General features: G+C 42.1%; 1 protein-coding gene across 2 annotated transcripts; it reads left to right on the top strand.

Moving 5' to 3' along the window:
• Window positions 1–5674: 5674 nt before the first annotated feature.
• On the top strand, window positions 5675–27338 carry LOC104461507 (vacuolar protein sorting-associated protein 13D-like). Of its 2 annotated transcripts, none has more exons than XM_010073129.1 (5): window positions 5675–5803; window positions 7302–7497; window positions 22376–22507; window positions 25764–25990; window positions 26846–27338. In XM_010073129.1, the coding sequence occupies exons 1-4, from the start codon at window positions 5707–5709 to the stop codon at window positions 25825–25827; spliced, it is 489 nt and encodes a 162-aa protein (XP_010071431.1). In that variant the 5' UTR covers window positions 5675–5706; the 3' UTR covers window positions 25828–25990; window positions 26846–27338. The 2 variants fall into 2 exon arrangements, with proteins under 2 accessions (XP_010071431.1, XP_010071432.1); XM_010073130.1 differs by having other exon boundaries at window positions 25764–26001; window positions 26853–27338.
• The last annotated feature ends 396 nt before the right edge of the window (window positions 27339–27734 follow it).

Raw genomic sequence — 27734 nt, 5'->3', positions numbered from 1 at the left:
CGCGGGGGGCCGCGGGATCACCCGGCCAGCCTGCCGGTGTCAGCATGCGTTAGGAAGCTTAGTTAACGATGGGATGTGAGCTAATTAAAGCTCCTTTACTTGGGTTGTAAGACAGAAAGAGGGGTGGAGAGTGCTGCACAGAATCTCGAGAAAACCAGGTTTGTCCGACGGGAAAAGCCGCTGCCTCCTCTTTGGTGTCAGTAATCCAGAGAGGGGATCACCCGGCCAGCCTGCCGGTGTCAGCATGCGTTAGGAAGCTTAGTTAACGATGGGATGTGAGCTAATTAAAGCTCCTTTACTTGGGTTGTAAGACAGAAAGAGGGGTGGAGAGTGCTGCACAGAATCTCGAGAAAACCAGGTTTGTCCGACGGGAAAAGCCGCTGCCTCCTCTTTGGTGTCAGTAATCCAGAGAGGGTGAAAGTTTATGGGTCTCTGTAAATGAGAAGCTGATTATAGCGTTTTGCTGATTTAGTATTTTCTAAATTAAGGCTGTGTCACTTCTGTTCGTAGCTCCCTTACACGTTTCTCTCTGTGCAATTGGACTTGGTTATCAATGTGTTCTGGGCTCAGCCTGAACCATCCCTTCTGCTTAGGACTGTGGTGAGCAGTTGAGCTGGGTATGTATTGATGTGTAAAGTGCAAAAGTATACAGCATATACATTTAACTGAATTCACAAACTTTCCTGCTCAAATATCTGAGTAATTCTTAAGAGACTGACAGAAGCTACAGTAAAAGTATTTTGTGAAACAACTTCAGAGAGCTAGGCCTTTTAAATCTAACAAATAAATACCTGCTATTTGGTCAAATACTTACAGCATTTCATTCAAACCTACAGATACGGATTAAACGTTCAGACAGAGTCCATTGTGTTTAATCACTCGGCTGAACAGCACCTCCAAAACTTCTGTTCACCAGGGAACGGAGTGGATGTGGGGGTTTCTAAAAACAAAAACACAACTCAAAAGAAAGCTGCCTCTGGTTTATAATGCTAGCAATTTACTTGAGTTGATGATATAATCTATAGCTATGTTTTATGTTCGGATAACTGTTTTAAATGTATATAAAATGTGTTGAAACTTTATTTTAAATATATTTAAATAATATGTAAAGAAACAGATCACCATTTCATGCTAAAAAGACAGCTCATTAGCATTTTTTTGAAAAAGTGTAAAGATAATGTTCTGTGTAAAACATTTTGTACTATATAAGAATATGTATTTTGGAGTGGGGATGTCAGTATTTTCCATGTAATATTTACTGTATATATATTTATTTGAGTTTTACTGTTAGGTTCACAGTATGCAGGATGTTTATCCCTTCCAAGCTGTGTATGCTGTGATGTCTGTAGCACATCAGACAGAAGGTAAATGTCAAGGTAGCGAGAGGAGGAAAGCGAAGTTCCAAAGCCAGTGTTCCTGCTTAGGACTGTGAGGTCAAATGTATTTAACAGAACTCACATTCAGAAATCTGATAATCACTGTTCCTTCTTTACCTATACAGCCTTTGCTTCATGCGATAAGCAGCTCTTCTCTTTCACACGGACAGCTAATTATATTTAGAGGAGATACTGTTGAAACTGTGGAGTGACTTTTAATCATCATGACTAGGGATTTTCCTGCTTTGGAAAATGTAAGAGTGTGTGTGAGAAGCGAGGATGACATAATTCACAGTTTACATTAGGCTTTCTAACTTAAATACATTTTAAATACCCTTCTCTACCTTGCTGAAGTAACATACTTACTTGGTCTCTGAGAAGCAGCTTTTATTACTGGAGATAAAAGGATGATCATCAGTGTGTGGTGTTCAAGGGTTTTTTGAAAGGAGATCTGCAAAGCAAAGATGAGAACCAAGTAAAACCCTGTGATTCCCAATTGAAATGCAGTTCGTCGTGAGATTTGCACAGAAGTTGTAACTGGCCTATATTTCATTTCATCACTTTCTCCCTTAAAATTCCATCTTGGAATGTTCTACTCTGCTCAGCCAGTAACATTTGTAAATGTACCATTCTCTGATGCTAGAATTACAATGGAATGTTTGGACTAAAGTCATAATTGTGTATTTATCCTTTTGGGATGTCCTTAGAGAACCGGGCAGTGCCAAGAGCTTAAAAAGACTTTAAAAGATTACTTAAAACTTATTTCCATGTCGTGTGCTTCATGCATCTGGCTTAGAGGGAACATGCAGTACAAAGTCTAGAATTAGTTTTCATTTGCTTTGAATTCTTCTGTGCCCAAGAAGCCTTATTGTTTGGCACCAGCTTTGATTACAAATACTGTATATGGGTGGTTTTGTTTTTCTTCTGTTGCTTGAAACAGCAAAGGATACACACTCAGTGGTAAAAGTTTTTGTGGCAAAACTTCTGTAATTATCAGGCCTTTTAAAAGAAAAACAAAAACACACACACAAAAACCCCAAAACATGAGTAGATTAGTTTCTTCTGCGGATACTATTTCAGCTGCTTTTGCAGATCAGGGTAGGTAGCTAATATTGACTAGTGGCACTGTGCAAACACAAACCAAGAAATGGTGAATCGTCTGTTTCATTGAGGCCGCAGAGGAGGAGCAGTTTATATGTTGTTCCAAAGATGGTGTTCACAGTAGCATAATGTCCTGGAATTTGGAAGGCAATGTGCAAGTCGCTGTATTTCACCCTCAGGAGGATCAGTTTCTGTTAGATCGCCCAGGCTTCGGTGAGCGAAGCGCAGTGGGTCATCTTTTCTGCTTGCAGTGTTTTACCCGTTGGTTGCTTCACGTCATACATGAACCAGTGTGGGATGAAAACCAGGGATCGAGTGTCTTTAGAATGAGACCTGGGAGAAGAGGTCAGTGTCTCTGCACAGAGAGGAAATGCAGAAAGTACCGTCTGGTTTCAACGAGAAGGATACCTGAAATGGGGAAAAAGGCAGAGATAAAAGACCAGGTTACTGGTTTCTTTCTTTCATTGGCATGTAGACAAAGAACTCATGAAAATGGGGATGGAGAAGGAGGGGGACTGGATTTTAGAAGCCCCTTGATTAGTTTCATGTTTATTCCACAGACTTGTGTGTGTAGTTATGTTGGCATTTACATCATCTTATGTAGGCTTTGAAGTTATCAGGTCACACCTTATTAAGGAAGACAAGGGTGGATCGCACTTTTGTTGTCACCTTTGTTTATCTGGAAAGTATTTTCTGCGTGACCGTGTTAGCAGCACAACAAGCCACTGTCACTGCTCTTCCACAAGTCTTAATATCCAATAGTGCACTTCTCAAAGGAGGCATCCAAAAGCAAGACATCTTGGGGAGAAACGCACGTCTGTTTTTGTGCTTTAACTTGTTAAATCTCCCTTCAAAGTTAGTGTTCAAGCTGGACTTAAACTGCTTAAATTCCCAATGCTTACTCAGGATTCTGATCCTGAAATAATTTGCCAGTGCTGAGTAACTTTTTCTCCATACAGTGATTATAACCTACACAGACTGGGCGTAAGGTGTGGCGGAGGGTGTGCTTGGTTTTATGGTCGAAATCTTCATGTTTCCTTTTTATATAGGTAGGTACAGTCCTGTTTGCTGAAATAGGCTTCAGACAGCAATCATTTCTGAGGTGCACAGGAAAGGATGGTTACAAATCCCTGATACCCGGCGGTTATTCCGCTGGTGTGGTCTGACCTGTACTGGGCAGCGTGAGGGGTGACGTAGGCTGGGTTCAGATCGTCAATCCGGGGAGTGCTGACGCTGCACTCTGAACCTTTACTGCAAAGAGGCGTCTAAACTTCACAGCAGAACGCAGTGAGCTGCTCGCATGGCTGGCAGACCTTAACATGACTTGCTGTGACATGTTTCGGTGGTTTTATCTTCACTGGTTTTACCTCTGATGGGCAAACCCGATCACATACATGCTGTACGCAGGGCAGGGCAATCCTGCGGTTGTCCCCAGCTGGACAGTGTTCAGAGGGACCAATTCACACCGTTTGTTGAGGTAACCTGTTGATTTAGGTACAAATGGTACAGATGGCCACAAAAGTTTGGCTACAATCTTCGTTTAATGAGGCCAGAAAACAAACAGTACCGGGGGAGGGGGGGAGGAAGAATGTCAGCAAGTAATTGAACATGAAGTTCATGTTTTGTAACTAATGTGTTGGGTTCAGATTTTGTCACCTGAGGCAGGGCAAAATGGAAACATTTTGTCGCGCATTTGGTACTTTAGAATCCTTAAGTTGTTCTGTTTACAGCTGTAATTCAGTGTTATTTTCTAAAGAACACAAAAATGTCCCCGTTTCCCTTGGGTTTTACAGGTCTTGGAGAATGACTTTTAAACTGTGTGCATGGGATTTCTTTTTTTTTTTTTTTCCTCCTTACTAAGAGAATAATTTACTGTAACATTAAAATTCTTTGTATAGACTAAAACAGAATTGTTACTGACTGTGAGGTGCCAGATTCTGCTTCACAGAGGAAGGAAAAGCTGAGGAAAGACTGGATGGCATTTACCGGGAGCTGGCCAGTTTAGATGGGGGGGAAGCTAAAGCTTAAGGAGACCTTACCAGTGTTGATCAACGTTGGTTTGTTCCTGCTGGCTGGTTGTCCAGTCACACACTAACTTTCAAAAGATGTTTTTGAAAAATCATTTTCAGGCCTGGACAGATTCCTTAATGAGGTTTGAATTTTGAAGGCTATTGAGCCTTTTAATTTTTATAGCAGCTACTCTAATCCTCCTAAAGCAAAGTATTTGTCCAGGAAAAAAACCCAGGCTTAAAGACAGTTAACAGATAGCTTCAGGTCGGTTTGTATGTCTATGCTGATTTTAAAAACCCACCATCTCCATGAAGTTCACAAAGAGGTCAGGAGGAGTTCAGTCAGTGTCACCATGCTCTGCTTAGTGTCCATATGGTCCCGTCTCAAGAAGGGTCATGGGATTTAGTTTCCCTTCATGTTGTTGAAGTCTCCTTGTTTAGATAATTGCAGCCACTGGACTAGTTTGCCTTTCAGCTGGGAAGAAGTGTCTACAACCAGGCAATCGTCATTAGTAAAAAGGAAATGCAGCCTTGGAAAAAAAGACAGAAAAAGGAGGGGAACCTTGTCACGGCATCAAGCACATAAATTGACTGTTTGTCTGTGTCTTTTTGTTAAATCTTTATTGCAGTAGAGTCAGAATTTCACACCAGGTTGTAGTTGTCTTCAGGTGCACAGTGTGCAGAATTTCACACCAGGTTGTAGTTGTCTTGGGGTGCACAGTGTAATCACACAGGTTTTTTTAACATAACGAATATGCCTGCAAAGGACACGGTGCACGCGCCAGAGCTAAGCTGGGCGGTGGAAAGGGCAGCATCTCTGCAGAAGGAAAGCTTTTGAAAGGTTACACTTGGGTCACTGGCACTTCTTTTGGTACGTCTTTCACAGACGTCACTACACTTGGGTCACTGGCACTTCTTTTGGTTCTTTCACAGACCTCGGGTATCTTGGGTTGGCCACTCTAGTTAGGCACCTGCTTGGCTTCTGTCACCTCCACCAGCAGAAGGCACAGGTTAATGTACTTCCAAGCGTGCTTCATGGCTAAAGGCTGGGGTGGCTGGGCACGTGGAACAGAATGAGGGGGATAAATCTGTATTTCACAGCTGTCCACATAAGTGAATAGTGAATCCACATAAGAGAAACACCTTTTGTTCTTTTACTAACAGAAAAGGTTGCTCTCTTACAGTTCGCTGGGACCTTGTCAGATGGTTTGGGGAAGACAATGGATAACAGGCATCAGACCGAGCGAGAGTACATCCGGTATCATGCTGCAACCAGTGGAGAGCATCTCGTAGCTGGGATCCATGGACTTGCACATGGTAACCCTTCGCTGTAATTTTAACTCGTTTCTCTCTTAAAAGTAATGATCAGATTGACAAGAACTGTTTGTATGACTCTTGGGTGGTTGGTTAGAGCCAAGGCAGGGGAGCTATCAGAGGTTTTCTGTTTGATTTGGGATGCTGGCAGGTCGGGGTGGGGTGATGGTTTTTAAGTTGACAGGAACGCCATTTAAGAACAAGGTCTTTTCAGGGGTGGGGTGATGGTTTTTAAGTTGACAGAAATGCCATTTAAGAACAAGGTCTTTTTGCATGTAACTGTAAGCAAATGCTTTTCTGAAAATAAAAATGAAATTTCAGAGGAAGTTTTTCCAAAGCTTCAATTTATTTGTAGAGACATAAAAGACCGATGCAAACAGTCTTTCTGAGGGGCAGACATGAAAATAAAAATGAGTACGGCTGGACTGTAGCTCTCCAATGTTTGCTTTCAGTACCAGAAACCTGAGTTTCCTCAGAATCAGTACATCACTTTAACATTTCACCAGTTGGGATATTTTCTGGTTTTGTTCTGGTGTTTGGTTTTTTTTTTTTTAAGTGTACTAAGGACTACAGAAATGAATTTTGTGTAAAAGGCAGTGGGCGAGTCTTAATTTGGCCAGAATCTCACATCAATTTAGTTCGTGATTTATCTGTTGAAGAAACTTAAATCAATACAAGCCAAGTTTAAATCAAATATTTATATTTTGCATCATCTTGACTAGGTTTGTTTAAATGTCACTTAGTGCAACTGTTGCAGCCTCTGTAGAGATGAGCTGGCTTTCAGTAAAATGACAATCTTTAATATGCTGAGCAGAAGTCTTTCTGCTGGACTTCTGTCATAAAGAGACACTGTAGGTGTTGAAATGGGTTACAAGAGAGTTTCTCTGCCCCAGTGTGCTGCAAAGTCTGATACAAATGATATTGTTAGAAATGCAGGAAATCTGAAATATGCCAGTCTTTGCTAGAAAGGCAGTTATGAAAGCACTTCGTTGTGTCCTGTTATCCAGTACATAGCGGGACTGTTTCAGTCTTCATTCTGTGGAGTTTTTAAATGCTTCCCATTCGATTTTTTTTCTCCAAAAAGCAAGCAACTGTTAAATCCTATCCATTAAAATGTGGGAAATTAACCATAAACCATAGTTACTCAAGAGAAGTGATTGAAATACTTTGAGCTTCTTGAGTTTGGAAGTTCAGAGGCTGCCTGGTCTGTGCTTCGGTTCCAGACCTTAAGAGTACCTGGTACATCTTTCATAGTGAATTAAATCTCTTCCAGTCGGATATTATTGTCTGTGCGTGTGTGTGTATACTACATATACAAAGTTTAAATTTATTAGCTAATGTAATCAGTATTTAAACAGTTTTTGTATTACATTAAGTGCACGGTACATTTCTATCAAGCTCGACAGTAAGTTCTTCAGGCAGAGAGCCTCAGCTGTGACAAGGCTCTATAATTTTTCAAGGCAATACTTGTGGCCTACTTTGCTGTTCTTGTCTTCTCTAGGTATCATTGGAGGATTGACAAGTGTAATAACTTCAACAGTTGAAGGTGTGAAAACTGAAGGAGGTGTCAGTGGTTTCATATCGGGTCTCGGGAAGGGGCTGGTTGGCACAGTAACCAAACCTGTGGCTGGAGCTCTGGATTTCGCATCAGAAACCGCGCAGGCAGTGAGGGACACGGCAACGCTAAGTGGCTCCAGGTCAGTAAGCAGTTTATCTTTCCAATCCATAACACTGTAAAAATGCATATTAATACCTGCTGCAATTTCTGATCTGATCCCTACCCAAAGAAACAATAACTTCATCCAATTTACTCTGAGCTGTTATTAGTGATGTAGCCTGTTTCATTCAGCTTGCTTTTTCTTTAATAGATAGCAATAGTTGATACCACAACAAGGGTGAAATTTCACTGGAAAAGCTGCAACATAAAATAGGAATTATTAAGCTGCAGCATTAGATTAAAGCAAAATTTTTAAAAGGCTATACGAAATGAAATTAAATTTCCACAGTGGAATTCTTATGCAGAGTTAAAATGGAAGAGTTCTGCTCCCTGCTCTACCTCCAGTTTCCATTTAGCTGTGCAGAAAAACAGTTCCTCAAAGGTTTGAAGAGTTGTGGCATCAATACAGTGTCATTATCTTCTAATTTTCATTTTGTACAGTAGTCTTTACTTAGAAAAAGTGTGGATATATGCCCTTATGTCCACATGCTTATCTGCCAAAGTGTGAGGACAGCTGCTTTGGCTTCCTTCCTGTGTTCAGTTACTCGCATAGCGTTGCCTCTACAAAATAACAATTAATATGTTTAAAGTAAATGAATGTTCATTATAGTACTATGCCAAGAAGTCTTGTATGGACGTGAGGTCCTGCATGCTGAAAAAGTGAAAGAAAATCTTAAGTAAATTTCATTGTCAGAAAGCTTACAGAAAAACGTTTGCAAAATGTTGGGTTTTCTTGTTGCTTTCTCTTCCCCTTTGGCTTTTCCATTTCCTGGGTTTTTTTATGCCACGCCTGGGATCCTGAAGTGTCTGCCATCAGTGTTTCAGTAGAGAACAATAAGCTTGATGAGGTGTGAATGGGGTGAACCTAGGGGTACTTTGTTCTGAAAATGGAAGGGTTTACATGTATGCATCTTATGGATTTGGTACTGAGCTTGATTGGTAAAAACAAGAGGTCAAGGATTACAATTCGGTAAGTACATAGGCATGTACAAAATTGTATGAGAACTCTAAGTGCATCCCTGAGAAAACGCATCTCCTGTTCTGCTTGTAAATGTCTTCATTGTTTCTCTGTACAGATTGATTGATTGATTGATTGATTGATTTCAAGGTGGGGAGAAGAACACCTGGCTGTACTGTCTCACCAGTTGAGCTGTGTTTTTATTATCATATACTTAAAATCCATATTTTTACATGCTTCTATGAGATCTAGCCTCTCTATGCACAGTAGAGATGATGTTCTCAAGAGTTCCCAAACTAGGTGGCAGCTGGGAAAGGGAGAGCCTCCAGCCAGCCTTTCCTCTAGCTTGTGTTTGCCCTCGTGACAGATTTCCCTTTAACTTGTTAAGACAGGTGACCTGAACCACATTTTTGTTTCCACTAGATTCTGCAATACCGTTGTTGCAGACAAGCACTGTGAAATGATTTTAGTGTTTACACACACACTCTGCAAAAAGTTTCTGACCCAACAATCTTCTACAATGAAAAAAAAAAAAAACCCAAAGGAAAACCTTTCTCAATTCCTACACTTCTTCAGTCTACAAAATCTGATCAAAACTTTTTCGAGCTAAACAAATGTGCTTGAGAGTATATAGATAGTGTAGGAGGGGAAAAATAATCAAAAACCACCCCCCCACCAGCTATCAGCAACCTTGCACTTGTGTTCTGTTTGGTAAGGGGTTTTTTTATGTGCTTATATAATGAAGCAACCAAATTGTTCTTTTGAGGGTATTAAAAAAAAAAGAAACCCAACAAAGGATTTGTACGTTTTTTAGACTGCTGTGTACCGGTATCCCCCTGCTGCATTGGTTAACTGTTCAAGTATGTGTGGTTTGGAATCAGAACAGAACAGTGTTCCAAACCCAAGTTGCTGGCTCCCGTCGAATATTCTGTGTAAGCGTGTTGGGCCGTGTAGACTCTTCTGAGCGAAGTACACAAAACCAGCCAACCCTGATGAATGGAAGTTTACGGCGGTAACTGATCTCAAGCGTGGTTTTGAACAGTTGAAGAATGTGAGTTGGTGAGCATGGTAGGAGCCATCCTGACCTTACCCTGAGAATGACAGCGTACGTTCAGGTTTCCAGCGTTGGTGCAACGTTGAGTCAACCAGTTAATTACAGTTGCATTGAACAGCATGATCCATTACCATAAATTATAGTCCCCTTGCAGTTCTCTAATTACACGGTCAAATTTTTAAAAAGCCCTGAATTTAAGCTGCTTGACTTGAACCATTGGATCAGTTTTGAGTGAGAGGATGAATTTTAACTGAGGCTGTCCATTTTCCTACAAGGCATGTCCCAGTTCCAGCGAAAGTACTGAACTGAACAGAACACTGAGGAGGACTCTGTAGCTTGTGTTACTGGGATCATGCTACATGGGCAGAAGTCTCTCATCGCTTCAAAATGTATTGGTTTGTACTGGGACTCGTGGAGCTAGCACAACCCCTGTGTTTGGCACACGGAGCCACGCTGGCGTGGCAGGGATGCAGACAGTGGCTTTATAGCTCATGGCAGCAGGTTAAAAGGTGGTGTGTTTAAAGTACAAGAAAATATTTTTTAAATCAGACTTTAGGCTGGACTTTTTCAAGGCTAATCTTAGAACTTATTCTGTAATCATGTAATTTATTATGCTTGATATTTATGAATAAAGCTGCCTTAATACTTTTAAATTTCAGTGCAGAGGAGAGCATAAAATAGTTGTTGTCAATGCAGCGTCTAATTTATAAACATCTAATGCCTGTGACCTTTTTTGAGTGGGTTTTATGTGTTCCAAGTATTCTAGTGTCACACACAAGAGTTCTGATTATTTCCATATTTGTCATACACTGCCAAAAGTCTTAAAGACCAGTTCAGAACAGGAAAGCTGTTATGTCTCTAGATAGGCTTGGAAAGCTCTCTCCTAGAAACGTGTTTTAAGTCCTCGTGCAGCAGGAGTAAAGAACATTTGTATTTAGATGTGTGCCTGAGTTAACAAGCGGTGCAGGGAACTGCCATCAGGGCTTTCTCTCAGGGTTCTGCCAGGTCAGTGCAAGTTTAAGATCATTCTTGAACTGTTGTCACAAGGGCTTGTGTTTTTTTCTGATAGTTACAATGTGAGACTTAGAAGCAAGGAAATAACTTCATGACCTACCCAGTTCTAATGAATTCTGTCAGGGAACTAGACTGGATTAGTGAGGAACGGTTTGAGACTGGCAAGCCATTAATGGTCAAAGAAAATTCTTAGGTAAATATTTGATTCTTTTAAATGTACTTCACCTGGAAAGACACAGCCCATGCCAGTTGTTCTTTGTTCACCACTTTCAGGCTGTCACTTGGAAATGTGCAGTGAGGTTGCAGAGTTCGAGACAATGTCAACAGCTGGTGGTTTTATATTTTTTTTCCTTTGTGCATCCATCTCTGGATGAATCATCTAGCTATGATTTCGATTGTGAGGTCAAAAGCAGTCGACTTGAGAGCGTAAGTATCAGTGACACTGAGAAGCAGAAGATACACACCTAGCTGTATGGAACACCAGCTCAGCACACACACTGCAAGGAGTATATTCTCAAGGTTCTCGAGTTTTAAAGACAAATATTGGTTGAACCTTAGTGCCTCTGGATGTGTCCCAAACTCTGTTGTGACCTTGGACTTGATCTAGACCTGACCTCAAGAGTCTTTACAGTAATGTCAGTCGTGTATGGGCCACGACTCTGGAATGAGACATTATTCTTCTCCTGGTAAGCCCTGCCTAAGATTTTCCTGGGAGCCAGAAAGAAAATATATTTATCGGCTAGTATTCATTGTGTTGTGTAAATCTGGAAATGTTGCATACAGGACAGTTCAGGTGATTTATTGGTCTAACCTGTAAATGACTTGGGCAGTGTCGTTTCCTTCATATCCTTTTTCCTCTTCTTTTTCCCAGTGGGATAACAGGTCTTTATAATGAACTGTTTTCTCAAATGATCTGTTTTCTTTTGGGCAAGTTTGTCCTTTTTACTCCTGTGGCACCCTGCTAAATGGCTGTAGGCAGCAGCTTTTCCTCAGTCTTAGCCCTGCCTCCCATCTTCAGTCACTGCTGAGCTTGATTTTATGGGTTTACGTTCTCCTGTCATTAGTCTGTCCAGATTCTTACGCTGCTGCTGTCGAGTTCCTGTGAAATCCCCCCAGTCTGTAGGTCCCCATCAGCATTGTGTGAAAAGGGAACGTTGTATCCCTGTGCTGTGACACACTGTGGGCTGCAAGTCATCCAAAATTGTCTTGGCTGGTTTTACTGCCATATCCCATTGCAAACTGATATCCAGTTTTCTGCTTGATATCTTCCCCCAATATTTTTTTTTTTATGTTTTGTTTTATTTTACTGCTTTGCAAATATCTTGTCATTTAATATTGGTGTTCAGGATCATTTTTCCCCAGATGAACCAGGTTGTGTTTTGCAGGTTGAATCCCACTTTGTTTCCTGCCGTATTTCTGACCTCTGCAGGTTCTTTAGTGCTTCACTGTCCTCACTGGAGTTTTAAACGCCTCCTGGCATGTCCTCTCCAAACGTCATTGTCCATGCTGCATGGAAATGCGCGTTACATCCTCACACAACTAGAGGCAGGGATGTTTCCATCTCTGGTTACCTGGTACTGCCCTGAGTGCAGCTTGCACGGGTTTGGCATCGAACAGGACTGTGCTGTGCCTGGGCTCACAGCAGGAACCAGCTTCAGCTTGATCACTTCACAGAGCTGATGTTTTCCCGTCAGGTTAAACCCAAGGCACTGGCGTACTCTGTCAGAAGTTTAAGCAACGATGAGCTTCCTTCTAGAAAGAGCTGGTAAGTCCTTGGTTGGATTTACCACAGATCTATTCTACAGCTAAGTGACAACTAAAGAGGACTGCATTTGCTCCTTGTACTGCGTGCCCGCTTTGCAGTATTTAGCTGTTAACTAAAAGGAATCCATCTAGACAGGGAGGAACTTTCATTTCCCTCGGAAATACCTGTATCCCTAGAGCCTGCATATTTTATCTGGTTATCTTACATTTCAGCAAAAGGTTTTGGACATCAAGGCCAGGAAGTACAGGGAACACCTTTTACTGTGTTGTACGTTTCTGGCATTACTGTGTTTTTAGATCCCGATTCACTCTGAGGGATGCTGCTGGTTCGGTGCCTTCTGTGGAAGAGCCTGGCTGAAACAATGAGAGAGCGCTGCCGATGTAACGGGTCTGCAATGCTGCCTCCTAGGATGGACTTGGAGGGACTTTGATAAAGAAAAAAAATATATTCATGCGTTAGCCATCAGCAGAACAAACTAAAAAGTCATCACAGACCAGGCAATACAGCATTCACAATTTCCATTCACAAATCTACTTGGTTAGAATTAGGTGGGAGAAGTTGAAAGCGTATGCGCACCAGAAACGAACAAAAGCTTTATTCAAAACAGACGTGTGTGCTGGAATGTACCAGGACAAACCATCAGACTGCATTAAACCAGTCAGACTTGATCCCCAGAACCGAAAAAAAATTTAATACACATTCTGTGGGGTTTTATAATATCTTTTGGCCCTCTTACTAGTATTTTCAGTTCATAAAAATAGTAGGAAAGATGAAACTGGTGTAATGCAGTCGGAATACAGCACTTGTTTATTTACTGATTTCCAAAGCACAGATGGCACGAACTGCTCGCCAGTGCAGTGGCTGCATGACCTCACGTCCTGAAATATCTGCTGCTTGTGCCAAAGGGGTGAAGTCTGGTACAGCCGGTCTAGCACAGCTTTCTGGGAATAAGTTTCACTAGTTTTATACTGTTGAAGGTAAGCGTAGATGTTTTCTGTACCGAACAATAAGGACCCGGGTACCTTATATCCCGTGCATCATCAGTGAGACTCCTCGTGGTTTTCCATGCATGAGTTTGTTTCTCGTGTGTGTGTTTGGAATACTTTCAAGTTGTCTTTCCATTTGCTTTCACTCCAGATGATTTTGCCTTGAGATCACGTTAAAGGTTTCTGTACATCCTGAATTTGGTGACCTCTATCAAGAAGTGACCTTTAATGAAGCTTTGAGTGGAGGGTATCTGAGCATACCCAAAGGTGGGCTTGTTCCGTTCTGAGACCCAGTATAAAGCTGTAGGACATGCCCGTTATATGCAAAATGAAAATATTCTCTCCTCTGCGTACTGTGTTTCCAGTGGTTTTGTGTCTTACTGGAATGTCATGCTATGTCCTCCTCGCCAGCATACATACCATGGCGTGAGGCTCTCTGAGGTGACGTTGAAACCCTTCTGTTACGCTGGAAGTGACGTGCCCGTGTTTGCATTTACGAGCGATGAGCATTGCCTGGCCAGCATCGATGGGCTTTGAGGGGACCATGGTGGAAATATTCAACCAGGCGGCTGGACAGGCGGGACTGTTGGTACTGACAGGTTTTATTTTCAAATTAAAAGATATGGCATTGCTTTAAAGCTAATACCACTTCTGAGCAGTGTTTTAAGGCAGTCTGTGTGTTTGTGGATAATTACAGGCTCACCTGGAAGCAGGGGACCCTGCAGCAGGGTCTGTGCTAGCGCGGGGCCAGGCGTTTACCTGCCACCGAGGGATCTTTCCTTTGTCACCAACAGGGAGGTTTGCTGTTCCCGCAGCCTGTAGATGGGAGCCCAGGGCCTGCTGGGATGGGGTTTTACACTTGTGCTGTCCTTTTGCCCTTCCACTGAACTCTTTTCATTTCAGCGGTGAGCAAACAGTCAGTGCCTGAACTCACAACCCTGCAATCCACCGAAGCACGCCTCGCGTACAGTACCAAACAAAGGGGGGCCCGCCTGCGCCGCCCGAGCCAAGGAATGCAGCTTCGGGGTTCTGCTCCATAAATTTAACCAGCACGACAAAAAGGAGATAATATGAGCCTTCGTGATGATCTGAAAGGGGGAGGTTTGTGTCCCATTGATTGCGGTCTGGCCGGTTGCCAGCCCCGGAGCCTGACCGACAGTTGAACCATATCGTTAAGGCGTGTAAGGCAGCCCAAGCCTTGTACAGCAGCCAATGAGTACATAGCCAGAGGGCAAAAGTTTATAAAGAGTTGAGGCTGTCCTGTTTAACCCTCTCACACTGCCTGTAATATATACTGCTGCCATTCAGAAATAGTCGCATTGCTATTAAAAATGTAAACCTTCAGCTTTCTGTACTTGGAAAAAAATACACGTGTGTCTGATTTCCAGTGTGCAGCAGATTTATAAAGTGATCTGAGAAAAATATGTAAAACCCACTTTTTTTTTCCAGCACTACTTTATCCGTAGTTAGTTACTTTTTTTTTGTTCAGAGATGTCTTCTGGGTTGTTCTGCAAACTCTTTCATACAGATGGAGCTATTTATTGCCTTGATGTCACCTCATTTAGCATGTGGCTGGTATTTTTATAGATAATTTTTCACCTAATGTTGCCGTTAACATGTGGAACACTCTTTATCAGTTTTGTAAGTACAGCCAGTTGATTTGAATTGTTCTTCCAACTCCTAACTTAAAAAAATCGAAACTATCTCTGTGGGTAGTTTTCTGTTAGGTGAAGCTTGTGCCTGTTGCAGCCCTGGTGCTACTGAGCAGCACCCAAAGGGGTGTCTGCTGAGAAGCACAGACAGTCGTCACAGCTCGTTTCATGCTCTTCCCGCACACCTGGCAGTTAATGTCGTGGTGCTGGGCAGGGGACCCTGGTTTGCTTGCTTCACCAAAGTGGATTTCCTTTCCCAGAAGGGTAGGAGTACAACGTGGAAACCCTTCTGTTAGGCTGGAAGTGACGTGCCCATGTTTGCATTTACAGCAGATGAGTGTTGCCTGGCCAGCATCGATGGGCTTTGAGGGGACCATGATTTCTGAGCACAGAAATAAGAGTAATGCTCCATCTGCTACCCTGCCCTGCCTGTCAGCGGACTGTATTCTAAATTTTTAAGACCTTGCCCTGTGCCCTGAGGCGTAGTAATGTTGTGGCCCTGGGCACTTTAATCTTCACTAGGGCATGTTCAGCTCATGCTCTTCAGATCGGTGTTTGCAAGAAATCCCTGCGAAGAACCGTCTCTTTTACGTCGGATCAGAAGGTGAACGGGAGAGTTTTTCAACACATTTGTGAGACAGGAAACTTTGAGGTGACAACTCCAGTCACCACTCTGTGATCAGTACAGGAAGAGTCTGGGAGAAACTGGAAACTGATATGGCAGCGTTACATTTTGTTAGGTTTGATGAGAGCGAAGTGTTCGTTTGCTGCGCAGCTATTACAGTCAGAGGAGGAGCAAGTGCCCAGGGTGGAGCACTGGCTGATGCCCCGTACGACTGGTGGAGGTGCCAGGCAGTTGTCTAGCTGCGAGCACATACAGCTTACACAGATCCTGGGTTTGTAACATGGATGTCACGAGAATGTGCCATTGGGGTGAGCACATCTGCTGCTCTGCTGGTTTTAAAGAAGTGATTCTTGATGTCTTCATTAAGCTCTTCTCACTTCCTTTAGAACTTGGATCCTGAAGAGGTTGTATGCAATCATAAACCAAATGAACAGTTTTCAGTTTTGTTTTAATCTTGTATACAAAAGAAAGGGGACGGGGAAGAAGAGCCCTTATTCTCTGAGAAGCTGGCAGGAACAGCCTACATGATAAACAGTTGCTTCTTCAGCATGCTGTAGTTCTCCTAAAAGTATATTGGGTCAGATAAACGTCCTCAGCATCTGAGCGGGTAGATCCCTCAAAAGAGGAGGGATTTGACTGTAAGTGGGAGGTTTTAACCCTAGGCACCATTTATTTTCATGTTTCTGCCTGAAACTAGCATTTTGGGAACACATTTAACAAGCACAATATATTCCATGCGTTTGCTGGAATAAACGGTGCATATAAGCTTCCTCAGATATGCAGTCAGCAGGGAGCTGTCTGGCTCATGCTTTTACACATTCTTGCATCTAACTGAGACATTCTGATGCCAAATCCAACACTCAGACTGGCTGCACCGCGTGTGCATTTTTAACACACCTTAAAAGCATCTGCGGCTGAATCGGTGAATGAATTCCATCAGAGCTGTGCCAGATCTCCGAGTGCAGGCGTCAAGTCCTCCAGAAATTATCTGCCTGTTGGAAACAACTGCACCTCCAGAGCCCAGCACTGGGCAGGAGGCAACTGTACTGACCCTCTGAAACTCAGCATTGCCATCCGCCAGTAGAACCACAACGGAACGTGAAATCTAGGCTGCCGTCGGTTTTTCTGGCTCCAAGTCATGTAATGTTCACAGAGAACCAGCACATGAAAACTGTCCATCCCTGTGTGCTCAGGGAACGCAGGGGACGTTCCTGCTCATCCCAAGGGTTCAACACTGGAAACAAAGTACTTCAGTGAGGAAGGAACTGTGGAAATAGTGGATCTTTAGCACTTTGCAAAGGGGTGATATGAAATACAGACTGTACCAGAACTGGCATACATCTGCTTTCACTTGTTACCCCTATGATCCTGCATCATCTGTAGTTTGTTCCTGTGATGGCAGAACTTTTAGGTTAATTTTGAAGGTACACATAGCATTTAACTCATTCTGGCACTTCTGAGCGTGCTTTACACCGTGTCTGTAAGATAGGTACTGTCTTAGTTCTGTGTTTTGTGGAACCTGTGCATGGGATGGTGATCCCGCTGCAGGTGCAATTCCGTCTTGAACTGGAGCAGCTGTAGCAGGTACTTCAGTTGTTGTGTATTTTATGATAGAGGATGTAAAGCAATTCCTCATTGAACTCATCACGTTAAGTCATTTCTTAGTGTCTGAAATGCACTGAAGCCTCCTTAGACCAAGCACTCCCTGTAGTTATGAAACAGACTTTCTTCAGAGTAAGTAACAGGGTTGATACATTATTTATTCCAAATACTAGCAGCAATTGAATTGTTTCATGAGCTTATATTACCTGCCTGTTTTCGTTTGTTTGAAGAAAGTTGTTTTATAATTATTCCAAGGAGACAAAAATTGTTCCCAGGCTGAAAGCCAGTATGCCACGTTACAGCCCAGAGCGGGCTTTTATCAATAAATTTTATGCAAACCTGAAAAAAAAACAAGTTTACAATGGAAACAGTGACAGAACTTGAGCTATCCCAGAACCAGTCATTTACTGCTCTGAATGGGCTGGAACGATGAGGTTGTTAAACTGAACACCTTTATGAACGTGACACGTTGAGGACAGTTGCTGGAAGTTTTGGCAGCAAGAACTAGGTCTAGCGAGAAAAATTATTCCTAGAGATTATTGGGGAGAGCCCTGTGGCCAGACGGCTGATCTGCACACCGGTGGTTGTCACCTAGAACGATTTGGGATTCTGGGGACAGGCACACAGCACAGCAGAAGTCTCTGTGAGAGCCTCTTCCATTAAACACTGGTTTCAGATGGCAGAACTGCCTCTCCTTGCACTTCAGAGCTGTTTGTGCAGGATGTGGGGTGTCCTTGCACTCCACCGGTTATGGATCAGAATCTCCAGACATGCTCAGTGGGGCTTTGGGAACAGACCCATAGTTGCCGGCGCTGCTCTCTTACCGAGGGGACAGAGCACACCTTTTAAATGAGAAGCTGTTGTGGTTACTGTGTCCGTCACAGGGTTTTTCCTTGTTGGTTTTTTTTTTTCTCTCAGGAGAAGTTGCTAAATTTTGTAAAGTTGTTTTATTCTGATTATTCTGGGTGTGATACTAAGGAAGCTGGAAGATGGAAATTAGTGTATGCCTGTAGACGTGCAGTGTTTGTTTCCACGGACTGTAATCTGTTGGTATACAAAGTTTGATGACTTCTGATTTTTAATTTTTTTTAATGTTTTTGTCAAAGCAGTCTAGGTACCCTTCAAGGAATTTTTTTTTAGCTCCAAAAGATTCAAAGATGAGGAACAGTTACTGTTCTCGAGACCACTGTGTGTTTATGCCCCTCAGCGGGAACCACAGCTGCGTACCTGGTAAGGTGCCTGATAGGGGTGAATGTGCAGTGAAGGAACAAGAGAAGTCATTGTGTAAACCGTGTGGTGTCTCTTGTAGAGTTTTTTCAAGCAAAGTTGGTAAATAATTATCACCAATAATGCCTCAACAGCTTCCTCACATCAATGGGTCAGTGATCTGCTTGATTACAAAACTTCTGGCTTAGAACTGGTCAACGGAGTCACAAGGATTCTGTGACCTGTTAAGCCAAAGCCAACTAGTTAACACTGATAACTGTTCTTAGTGTGCATACAGTCATCTGAAATGAGATTCTCCAGTGTCCAGCTTTCTCTGAACAGCGAGGAACTGGAGTGTGCGCCTGAACCTCCTGACACCATTTCCAATCTCTTTGTGCCTTCATTCAGCAGCACCCTTCCCTGCTGTGACGAGCGGACACGAGGGCACTGCTGCCTTGTATTGCCTTTGTGTGCTTATTAAAGAAGAATCAGCAAATCTGTTGAGTGCGTGTTTAATGTAACACAGATGTGGGCACACCACTGTTCATTCTGCTTTACAAATCTTCAGCTTTTTGTATTTCATCAGTGTTGCTTATTATTTACAGAACGTAACTTGAGACAGTAGAACAAATTTTTAGATTTAAAAAAAAAAAAAATGAAGTCGTGTGGAATGTTTTCAGCTGTCCAGACCAAACAGACCATTTTCCCAAGGGGGTGATAGACTAAATCAATGCCGTTCTTGCTAGCGCTGGTGGCATCTTCGTTGAAAAGCAGCTGACCTTCTTATCACTAAAATGAGAATTATCTGTTATCACCAGGATGAACATTTTAGCATGGAGAAGCAGGGGGGACAGTAAGCACTGTACCCTTAAGTCTTCCATTTAAAAACAAAACCTAAAAACAACCACAACCAAACCCACAACTCGGCAATTGGCCTTCCAGAAATTCATTGTGATGCCCAAGACTTCTGTAGGACTTCTGTTGTTCTTTTTTCTCTGACCTGCTTCTAAGCCAGGCATTGGAAACCAGTGTTGGCTGATGTTCTGGTTTCTGTGGAACAGGTCTGACGAAAAGGACCCGTTCTGCCTTGCTTGCAGTGCTTTAGATACCTCTTCTCTTCTCCAGAAAATTAAGAGAAAATGGCACAGTTGAACCTTTATCTGAAAGATGGTTAATATAAAAACCATTACGCAGTGTTGTTGCTCACTCCCATGTCGATGGTTATCTGACTTTCCTGAATTCATCACAGGAACATGTCGAAGGAAGAAGTTATTGACTGGCCAGTAGTTAATTAACAACTACATTATGCTTCAGATACTCTTTAAACTTGTCAATAGAAGCTACAGGCGCTGCAGAGAGGTTTAACGGACTTCTTGCATAAGTGAAATTTTGCCATTTTACTGCTTTTGGAAGTTAGGAAGGAGGACAAGCAGCAAGATGTGAATTACACGGGCTGGAACCCTTCGCTTTCTTTGGAACCTTGCCTCAACAGTTCGCATTTCATAAGGGCAAACACATACGTTTGTTTACTACTTTGTAAGAATCTAGTAGATAAAAACAGGCACTTATTTGTTCATTTCTGGTGCAGTTTCAGAAAGATAACAATTCTATCATGTAACTGTGCCCAATGCAGGTGAATCCTGTTTAAATCTAAAAAAAAATAAGGGGCGGGAGAGGTGGCTTACACCAGTCCCAGTGAAGTTCTAACCACTGCGTACAGCTGTTACTCACAGGAGTGATTTTAAGTCATACATAGGTTGTGGAAGTCTTCTGTTTACCTAGTGTTTAGGTTAATCTCAATCAGAGGAAAGCTACTAATGGAAGAATAGTTTTAAGACATTGCACTGTTTTCAAATGAGGAAAACTAAGTACCGTTATCCAGCCAACTGCAGTTTTCATAGTGGCAGTTTTTAGGTTGGATGCATAACACTGTGATTAATACTGTAAATACCATAATAACCTGGGACAGGCTGCCCAGAGCAGCTGTGGATGCCCCATCCCTGGACGGGTTCAAGGCCAGGCTGGATGAGGCTTTGGGCAACCTGGGCTGGTGGGAGGTGTCCCTGTCCATGGCAGGGGGTGGCACTGGGTGGGCTTTAAGGTCCCTTCCCACCCAAACCATCCCGTGATTCTTGGACAGTTAACTAATGAATGTCTAACCAGAGGTGAAAGCAGAGCAGCAGGACAGGTAAAGCGGTGAGAACATGTCAGCAGAGGTAAAGCTGAAAATTCGACTGATAACATTTTACTGTCACTATTAATGACATTTGTTATGGTTTCTTAAGCCCATACTCTGTTTCGCATTCTTTTAGTTGGAGAATTTCCACTTTTCATTTCATCCTCCCTGCTGACAAAGTGACTTTCCATCTCAGCATAACCATAACTCGGCTGCAGTGAAGAAGGGTCTCTCCTGAAGTTCCTCTCAAAGAGGATCAGCGATAAGCACTCCTGCTGAGCCGCTGTAATCTGTTATGCAGCTCAGGGATATAGTCATCTCATTAACAACATCAAAACTTACCAGACAATGTATTAAAAATATAAATTGGCTGATGTTTTTCTCTGATGTGCTGGAAAGCCGGTATCTCTGGCTTCTGTACCTTGTTTGCAAAATACATCCTTGATACCAGACAGAGCACCGCTAGCCAAAACAGTGAGAGGCCAGCCACCCAGCGGGAGAGCAGCAAAGACGGTGTCAAGTCATGGATGACACGCAAGAGATTCTGTTCCAGTAACATTTACTGCAGCCAAGAATGGAAGGGGGGGGGGGTTTTTAGTATGTCACCATTAAAAGGCAAAGGTGTCGAAGACTCGAAGGAAAGCAACTTCTAAAGGGGTGCATGGGTTGCAAGGCTGGGGCAGGACTGGTGAAAGGGAAAGGTAACAAGAAACAAGGCTCCAGAGAAAACATCTGCAGAAAGTAAAGCTTAGAAGGCAAGTACTCTTGTGTGCTACTGCCAAGCAGCTTAAAAAGTTTTTAAAACACATTATTACATGGGATTTTTTTCCTGTATTTTGATCAAAAAAGGACAGTTCATTGTACGGGATCTTTACAAAGCACCAAGATGGCAAGTAGTGAGCGCTAATCGGAAATGGTGCATTTGGCTCGGAAAATTATTAAGAGCACTAGCCTGAAAGAGAGAGGAAAAAGAATGCAGCAGACCCAGAGTGATGCTGGGAAAGGACAGAGAGTAAAGCAGGGCTAGGCAGCCTGTAACACAAGTCTTCAGGGGTAGGGCGTTCCAAAAGCTTAAAGGAATTCAGAATATTATTTTTTTAACAAAATAACTGCTAAGGGAGGAACCCAGCCTGCAGTTCTTTAGCAGTGTGACCAGTATCAACCTCTGCTGTCTGTTAGGGCCACACGTGTGTGTCCTTGATTACTGTCATTTTTACAGACTGACCAGTATCAACCTCTGCTGTCTGTTAGGCCACACGTGTGTGTCCTTGATTATTGTCATTTTTACAGACCCTCAAGAAAGGTAAAGTATGCTAAACCCTACTCCAGAGACTCTAATTAGCTGTGGATTTTTCATTTGTCTTCACTTAACTGCATGTGCCTATTTCTGTAACCCTTCAATTTTCAAACTCCTGACGCTGTCCGTCAAGGTGAACTCTGTCCAGGTTGATGCACGCTTATTTCCTGTAGAGAAGTGAGAAAGTCAGATCAATAAACTCTGCTGATAAATAGAACCCAAAATCTGCAGACACTATACTCCAGTTAGGTTGCTCTTCCTGCTATCAGTTTAGCACACAGCCCCTTAATTGCAGAGGAGAACTGGGAGACGTTGCTTTGGAACGCAGAACTAGATGAACAGACACCATGTCTTCCAGGTCAAGCAGTACAGGCTCTATATGCTGTATTTGTGAAGGCTTTTTAAAGGCTTTGACACATTTCATATTTCAGAATTAATACAACTCTGTTTGCTGACAGGTTTAATGGAAAGAAAAGCACTGCTGTTGCACTGAGTCATTTCTCTGCATCTATTTTGCACGTAGGACACAAGTGGAGAGAGTGAGAAAGCCACGCTGCTGCAGAGGACCTCAAGGGCTCTTGCCTCGCTATTTGGAAAGTCAAGCGGAAGGACAAGAACTGCTGTTCAAACTGACCGACAACATCCAGGATGAGTTGTAAGTACTGACTGACACGGCTACTTGAAGTAGTTCTGTTTGCTGCTATTGTATCTTCGTGTCTTTGGGGAAGAGGGACTAAAACTGCTTTACACGTGTGCACACACACACATACATTTCCTTTGTTTTCTCGGTGCCGCTCAGCAGCATGAGCACCTGATGACTTCCACGGTGGCCCGTCCGCCGGCTGTATGCAAACATCCCTGCAGGTGCCACAGGGCTCCTCTGGTTCACTCCTTGCCAACTGCCACTGATCACACATCACGTCCAGGCTGGGGAAGAATCCGAGACTTGGTTTGCTGCCGCCTGCTTCCATTAATCTCCCTGGTCCCCTTCTATCATTAAAAAATACAAAATCTCAGTAATTTTTAAGTCATCATTAGTCCGCTTAACATGCACAATACATGTCTAACTCTCCACGTGCATTGATAAAACAAGTACAGCTGTTAACAGTTTATTCCCAAAACAACCTGCAAAATCTTTTTTTTGTCCCCAATCTCCACCACGGTCAGAGCTGAACCAGCTTTTCAGGGGAGGGTGTAAGATACTGTTTTGCATCTATTATCCATCAGCCCATCTGCCAAGGCAAAGTAGTTGAAATTGTTGATGGTGAAGCTCACAGAGGAAGGTACCAAGTCAGCAGGGGATCTTTATTTCACCAGTGTCAGTGATCAGGCTCTGAAAGCCATGTGCCACTCCAGATTGCACTTCCAGCTGCCTGGGGGGAAGAGTTTGTGACCTGCCACTTGCTTGTGGTCCTGTGATCTTATGCCCTCATTATCCTCCTTCACCTCATTTAAGGGTCTTTATGCATAAGCAGTCTGGCTCTTAGGTAAGGAGAAGTGAAAGAGAAGCAATCTGTGACCAAAAAAAAAATCATCAACTTTTTGCAAGTGTACCCCATAAGCAGATCAGTGAGCGTTTGTCATCGAGGCGCACTGTTTGTTCACTGTGATGTTCACCACTAGGAAAATCATTCAACAAGAAAACAGGGTTTCTTGTCATAGAAAATAAGGACGAAATCATGCCTCTGACTTTTATCCTAGTATCATAATCAGAAACACATTTAAAGACCTGATTATTTGCATATTTTCCTTCAGAGCTAAATCCATAAAAGGGGGTTTAATACCTTGCTCTACTGTTCTAACTAAATGTTTCCACATTTTTTTCCAGTTAGGCTCACTGTTTCACTTCTGGAAAATATTGTGTAATTACTTCCTGATGTTGTTAAAAACCCACAAATTCTCCAGAGATCTGGTTGCTTCTACTTTGTTCTACTGGATCGTGTTTCATTTAATTTTTCATTTTATTAATTTGAGATCTTTTTAATAGTGTAGAAATATGAGTTAAAAAAAAAGTTGTATCTTGAAGTAATATCTTAAAAGGTTAAATACCCATTTTGAGAACTAGACACAGAGAAGAAAGTAACAGTTGGCAAGAGAAAATGGGTAATGATGCATGACTCAAACTTAGAACAAAATGTAGAGCTTGAACTACAAATTAGCTAATGTTCCTGTGCTTCACCATTAAATCACTGTCCTCTGTTTCCATTCCTCAACATATATACACGACACCAGTAAAAATCTTGTATGGAAATTTACGGTGTATATATAATCTGTTGTTCCTTTGGAAAAAACACAAACCTGTAGTCTGATTACCCAGTTGCTTTATGGCAGCTTTTGGTGCTGCGGTTCTGGGGATGGATGTCCCCCGTACGGCGGGCTTAATACCAGACAGCAGGGAAACAGCTGCTCTGCTTTTGTGGATATACAAAACCTTTTCAACCTTCTCAGCTTTGCTGTGACAGTTGCAAAGGACAGTGATAGAGTATTGGGGGTTTCTGATAATCCCCCTTTCATCATCTTACCCCTCTGGAGAAGACGCAAAGAAAGCCAATGTGCCAGAAGTTTCCTCTGGTTTCGTTTGCAGTGGAAGTCTGACCCGAATCAAAGCTCGGATTTCTGTAAATACTGTGCTTGCTTTCATGTGCCTGGCCTAATGAACAAGACTATTATTCTGCAGGCTATAATGCTGCTTTAACATTTTCTATGACACTTCGTAAAAAATATCCCTCTCCATCCTAATTAACTTACTTCAAAGACAAAACCTTCCCCTACTAAAACTCCATTTATAGCTATGGGTTTATTTGGATACAGCTCGGAATAATTTGTGCAAAGTGTTACTTAATAGTAGAGCCAGCAGTCGTTCTGGAGATGCTAAGCTTTTCTGATCTACCAAAACCTCTGACAATCCTCACTGATTTCAAAGACTGGAGAATTTTGGAGAATGCGTTAGGACAAGAGCAGACAGATCTGTCCAAGCAGCAGTTCAGAGAACAGGAATTTTGAACCTGACAGCATGAGAATCGTAGTTTTCCAGATATGCTTCTACTGCCACAGGGTGCTGACAGAACATTGTTAGTCTATTTAGCACTCTTTTTTAGTGATGTATTAATTTCCTTAATTTTTCATTGTTTTAAAAACCCACTAATGAGATTCATTTCAGTAGTAAATCAGAGGTGGGGGAAAAGCGCTTCTGATAAAAAATATCTATTTTACTTTTGCATTCCTTACTGCTATTTTTTTTTATGCATCAACCTTTTCCACCATAATAGGTCTCAATATTCTTAATTCACTCTTTTCTATGTCCACTATTCATCACTCAGACTAATCTCTCTGGGGGAACCTGCCTGCTGCTTAACCTTTCACCCCGGTGTTAAACAGCTAATTTCTCTTTTCTAGCTACTGATCCAGGCAGCAGGTTAAACTTGTTTTTTGTTTTCAAAGGCAAGGGAAGTGTGTGGTAAAAGGAAGCACAGTAGGTTTACAATGTGTAGAAGAAGGATAATGCTCTTGTCATGAATGTCTGCAAACCTGTCACAGATCAGCAATGGAACTGCAGTTACAGTTCAGCTTCAGGATTAGGACTTGCAGCGTTCCAATGCAAGGAAATTACTCCTCTTCAGCCTTGTTAAAGGATATTTTTATATGCCCTTTTAATGTCCAAAGGTAGAAGCCAGGCATTTAGTGCTAGTGTTTGATTTACAGCATGATCTTTTTTAACTGGGTGAGAGGGTACTTCATCAGCTTGATTTTTAGAACAGTTTAAATTAAATACAGATGAATGGAACATGTTAAGCTATTAATTTTTCTGAAAGACTTCTAAAGGTCACTCAAAACATAACAGGTGAAGATGTTTGTTAGTTTACTATTTTTAGCTTCAAGTGAATAATTCTTCCTTTTTTTCTTCTTTGCAGCTTCATAGCGGTGGAGAACATAGACAGCTATTGTGTTCTCATTTCATCTAAAGCTGTGCGGTGATTACACAGACCGTGACGCCATCTTCCTAGAAGTCAAGTATGATGACCTCTACCACTGCCTTGTTTCAAAAGACCATGGGAATGTGTATATACAGTTGACGAAGAAAGCTGTTAATACAAGCAGTGGTGTAGCAATGCCCGGCCCATCACAGCAAAAACCAATGGTAAGCAGCTGGCACCTATTGTTTCCTGCATGCGGGGGTTTCTGCGGGGGTTTCGGTTTCTTTTCCCCTTCATGCGTGTTTGTGTTTGTAGTCACTAGTGGTTTTGGTTTCCTGTGCTCCCTAACAATGAAAACTTTCTTCTGTCAGCAGTGAAAATAGCTGCTGCCGAAAAGGCGTAGGTGACAGTAGAACTTGCTCCCTAAGCTCCTGAGAAAAGCTGAAGGGAAAAATTGAAAATGTGCCTACAGGCAGAAAAGTTACACTAGGAAATGTCTACTTACCTGAGAAAGGTACTTTTAACTTTACAAGACATACATGTCTTAAGTACTTCATTCTATTTACTCTAGTCTTCTCCTCCTACACAGTGTTTTTTTTTAACTACAAAGTATCTTAAGATTGGAAATTGTGTTTATGTCATGGATGTAAAAGTTAATCAGAACTCTCACTTCTAAAACCCATTACAGGGGTTTTTTTTGCTTCATTACAGTAGTTGCTCAAGGGTCTGTTTTACAGACAGGGTTACAAGCTCACCCCTGACCCAAGTCAGTTTACATTCCAAACAGACAAGACAGATAAAAGGTACAAGGGGAAGCAAAGGAAACCAACTTCAAATATTGCAAGATGTTCTGCTCTCATCCTAAAATACCCATTTCTATTTACCTGTCTCTCCCTCTGCAACTTCTTCCTTACTGCAGCCTCAGCACTGAGAAGGAATCTCCACTGAAACATTTCTGTTCCTTACAGGAGACTTCAAACCTAGTCCCCTCACTTAGTGCAGTAATAGAAAATAAACATATTCTGCTTTAGGCAGTAACAGTACCACCTTAAAGAAAAAATCACATTTCCTTTTTGCAGGTGAAAGTGACATCTGAAGTTCTTGCAGTAAAGCTATCTCAAGAAATAAACTATGCAAAGAGCCTTTATTACGAACAACAGCTTATGTTAAGACTCAGTGAAAATCAAGAACAATTAGAGCTGGACTCTTGAAACCTCTTCCTTACTGCCAGAGTGAACTGCAGCTTTCAGTCTCGAGCAGATGGTATTCTGTAACTGGAGAAATTACAACATGGGAGGGAGATGAAGATGATTTTAGTATTTAGCTAAACGGAATCATTGTGCGTAAGAAATCAAGTGAGGTGGGCTTTTTTTTTTTTTTTAAAGCATTAGTTGTATAACTATGATATAGCTGACATGCATTTGGTTCTGGGGAAAGCCCTGTATTTTGCTAACATGTATATATGTAAAAGTGTTTCATGTAAATAAGAAAGTACAGACCAAGGTGTTGGTATAAATAAAAGTCTGTTTACTGTGTAAAGAAATTAAAATACCTATACTGAGTGTTACTGCACTACCTGAAAGTAGCCATTCTCTCTTTTTTTTTTTTTTTTTCCCTGAGAAAGCCGATTTTCACAGTGCAGGCATGTAGATAAACATTTAAAAAAATAAAAGGAAGAGTTCATTGCAACTGCTAGAGTGCAGATGCCCTGTGGTTTAGAGCTTTAACACTGTGATTACAGTGCATTGTTTGGGGTTGTTTGTTGGGTTTTTGGTTTGTTTTTTTCTTAAATTACTTGTACAGCTACATGCATGTAGACCTAGCGTTCCACTGAAATTTCATCCTCATTTGTAACCCAAAAGAAATGCATTTTGTAAAATATGGATTCAGTAGCGTTGGCTGGTTAGTGTGGGATTCAGCTAGCATCGGAAACGCTGGGGGTGTGGGAGGAGAGGAAGTCACTGCATT

The sequence above is a fragment of the Pterocles gutturalis genome, unplaced genomic scaffold (assembly GCF_000699245.1).
Source record: "Pterocles gutturalis isolate BGI_N339 unplaced genomic scaffold, ASM69924v1 scaffold3017, whole genome shotgun sequence".
Taxonomy (NCBI): Eukaryota; Metazoa; Chordata; class Aves; order Pterocliformes; family Pteroclidae; genus Pterocles; species Pterocles gutturalis.
This window is presented reverse-complemented; position numbering and strand designations above follow the sequence as displayed.

Bases quoted from the DNA above. Each gene is read 5' to 3' on its own strand.
- LOC104461507 (XM_010073129.1), top strand. From the start codon at position 5,707: ATGGATAACAGGCATCAGACCGAGCGAGAGTACATCCGGTATCATGCT. The intron at 5,804-7,301 runs GTAACCCTTCGC...TGTCTTCTCTAG, and splicing joins GATCCATGGACTTGCACATG to GTATCATTGGAGGATTGACA. The intron at 7,498-22,375 runs GTCAGTAAGCAG...TTTTGCACGTAG, and splicing joins GCAACGCTAAGTGGCTCCAG to GACACAAGTGGAGAGAGTGA.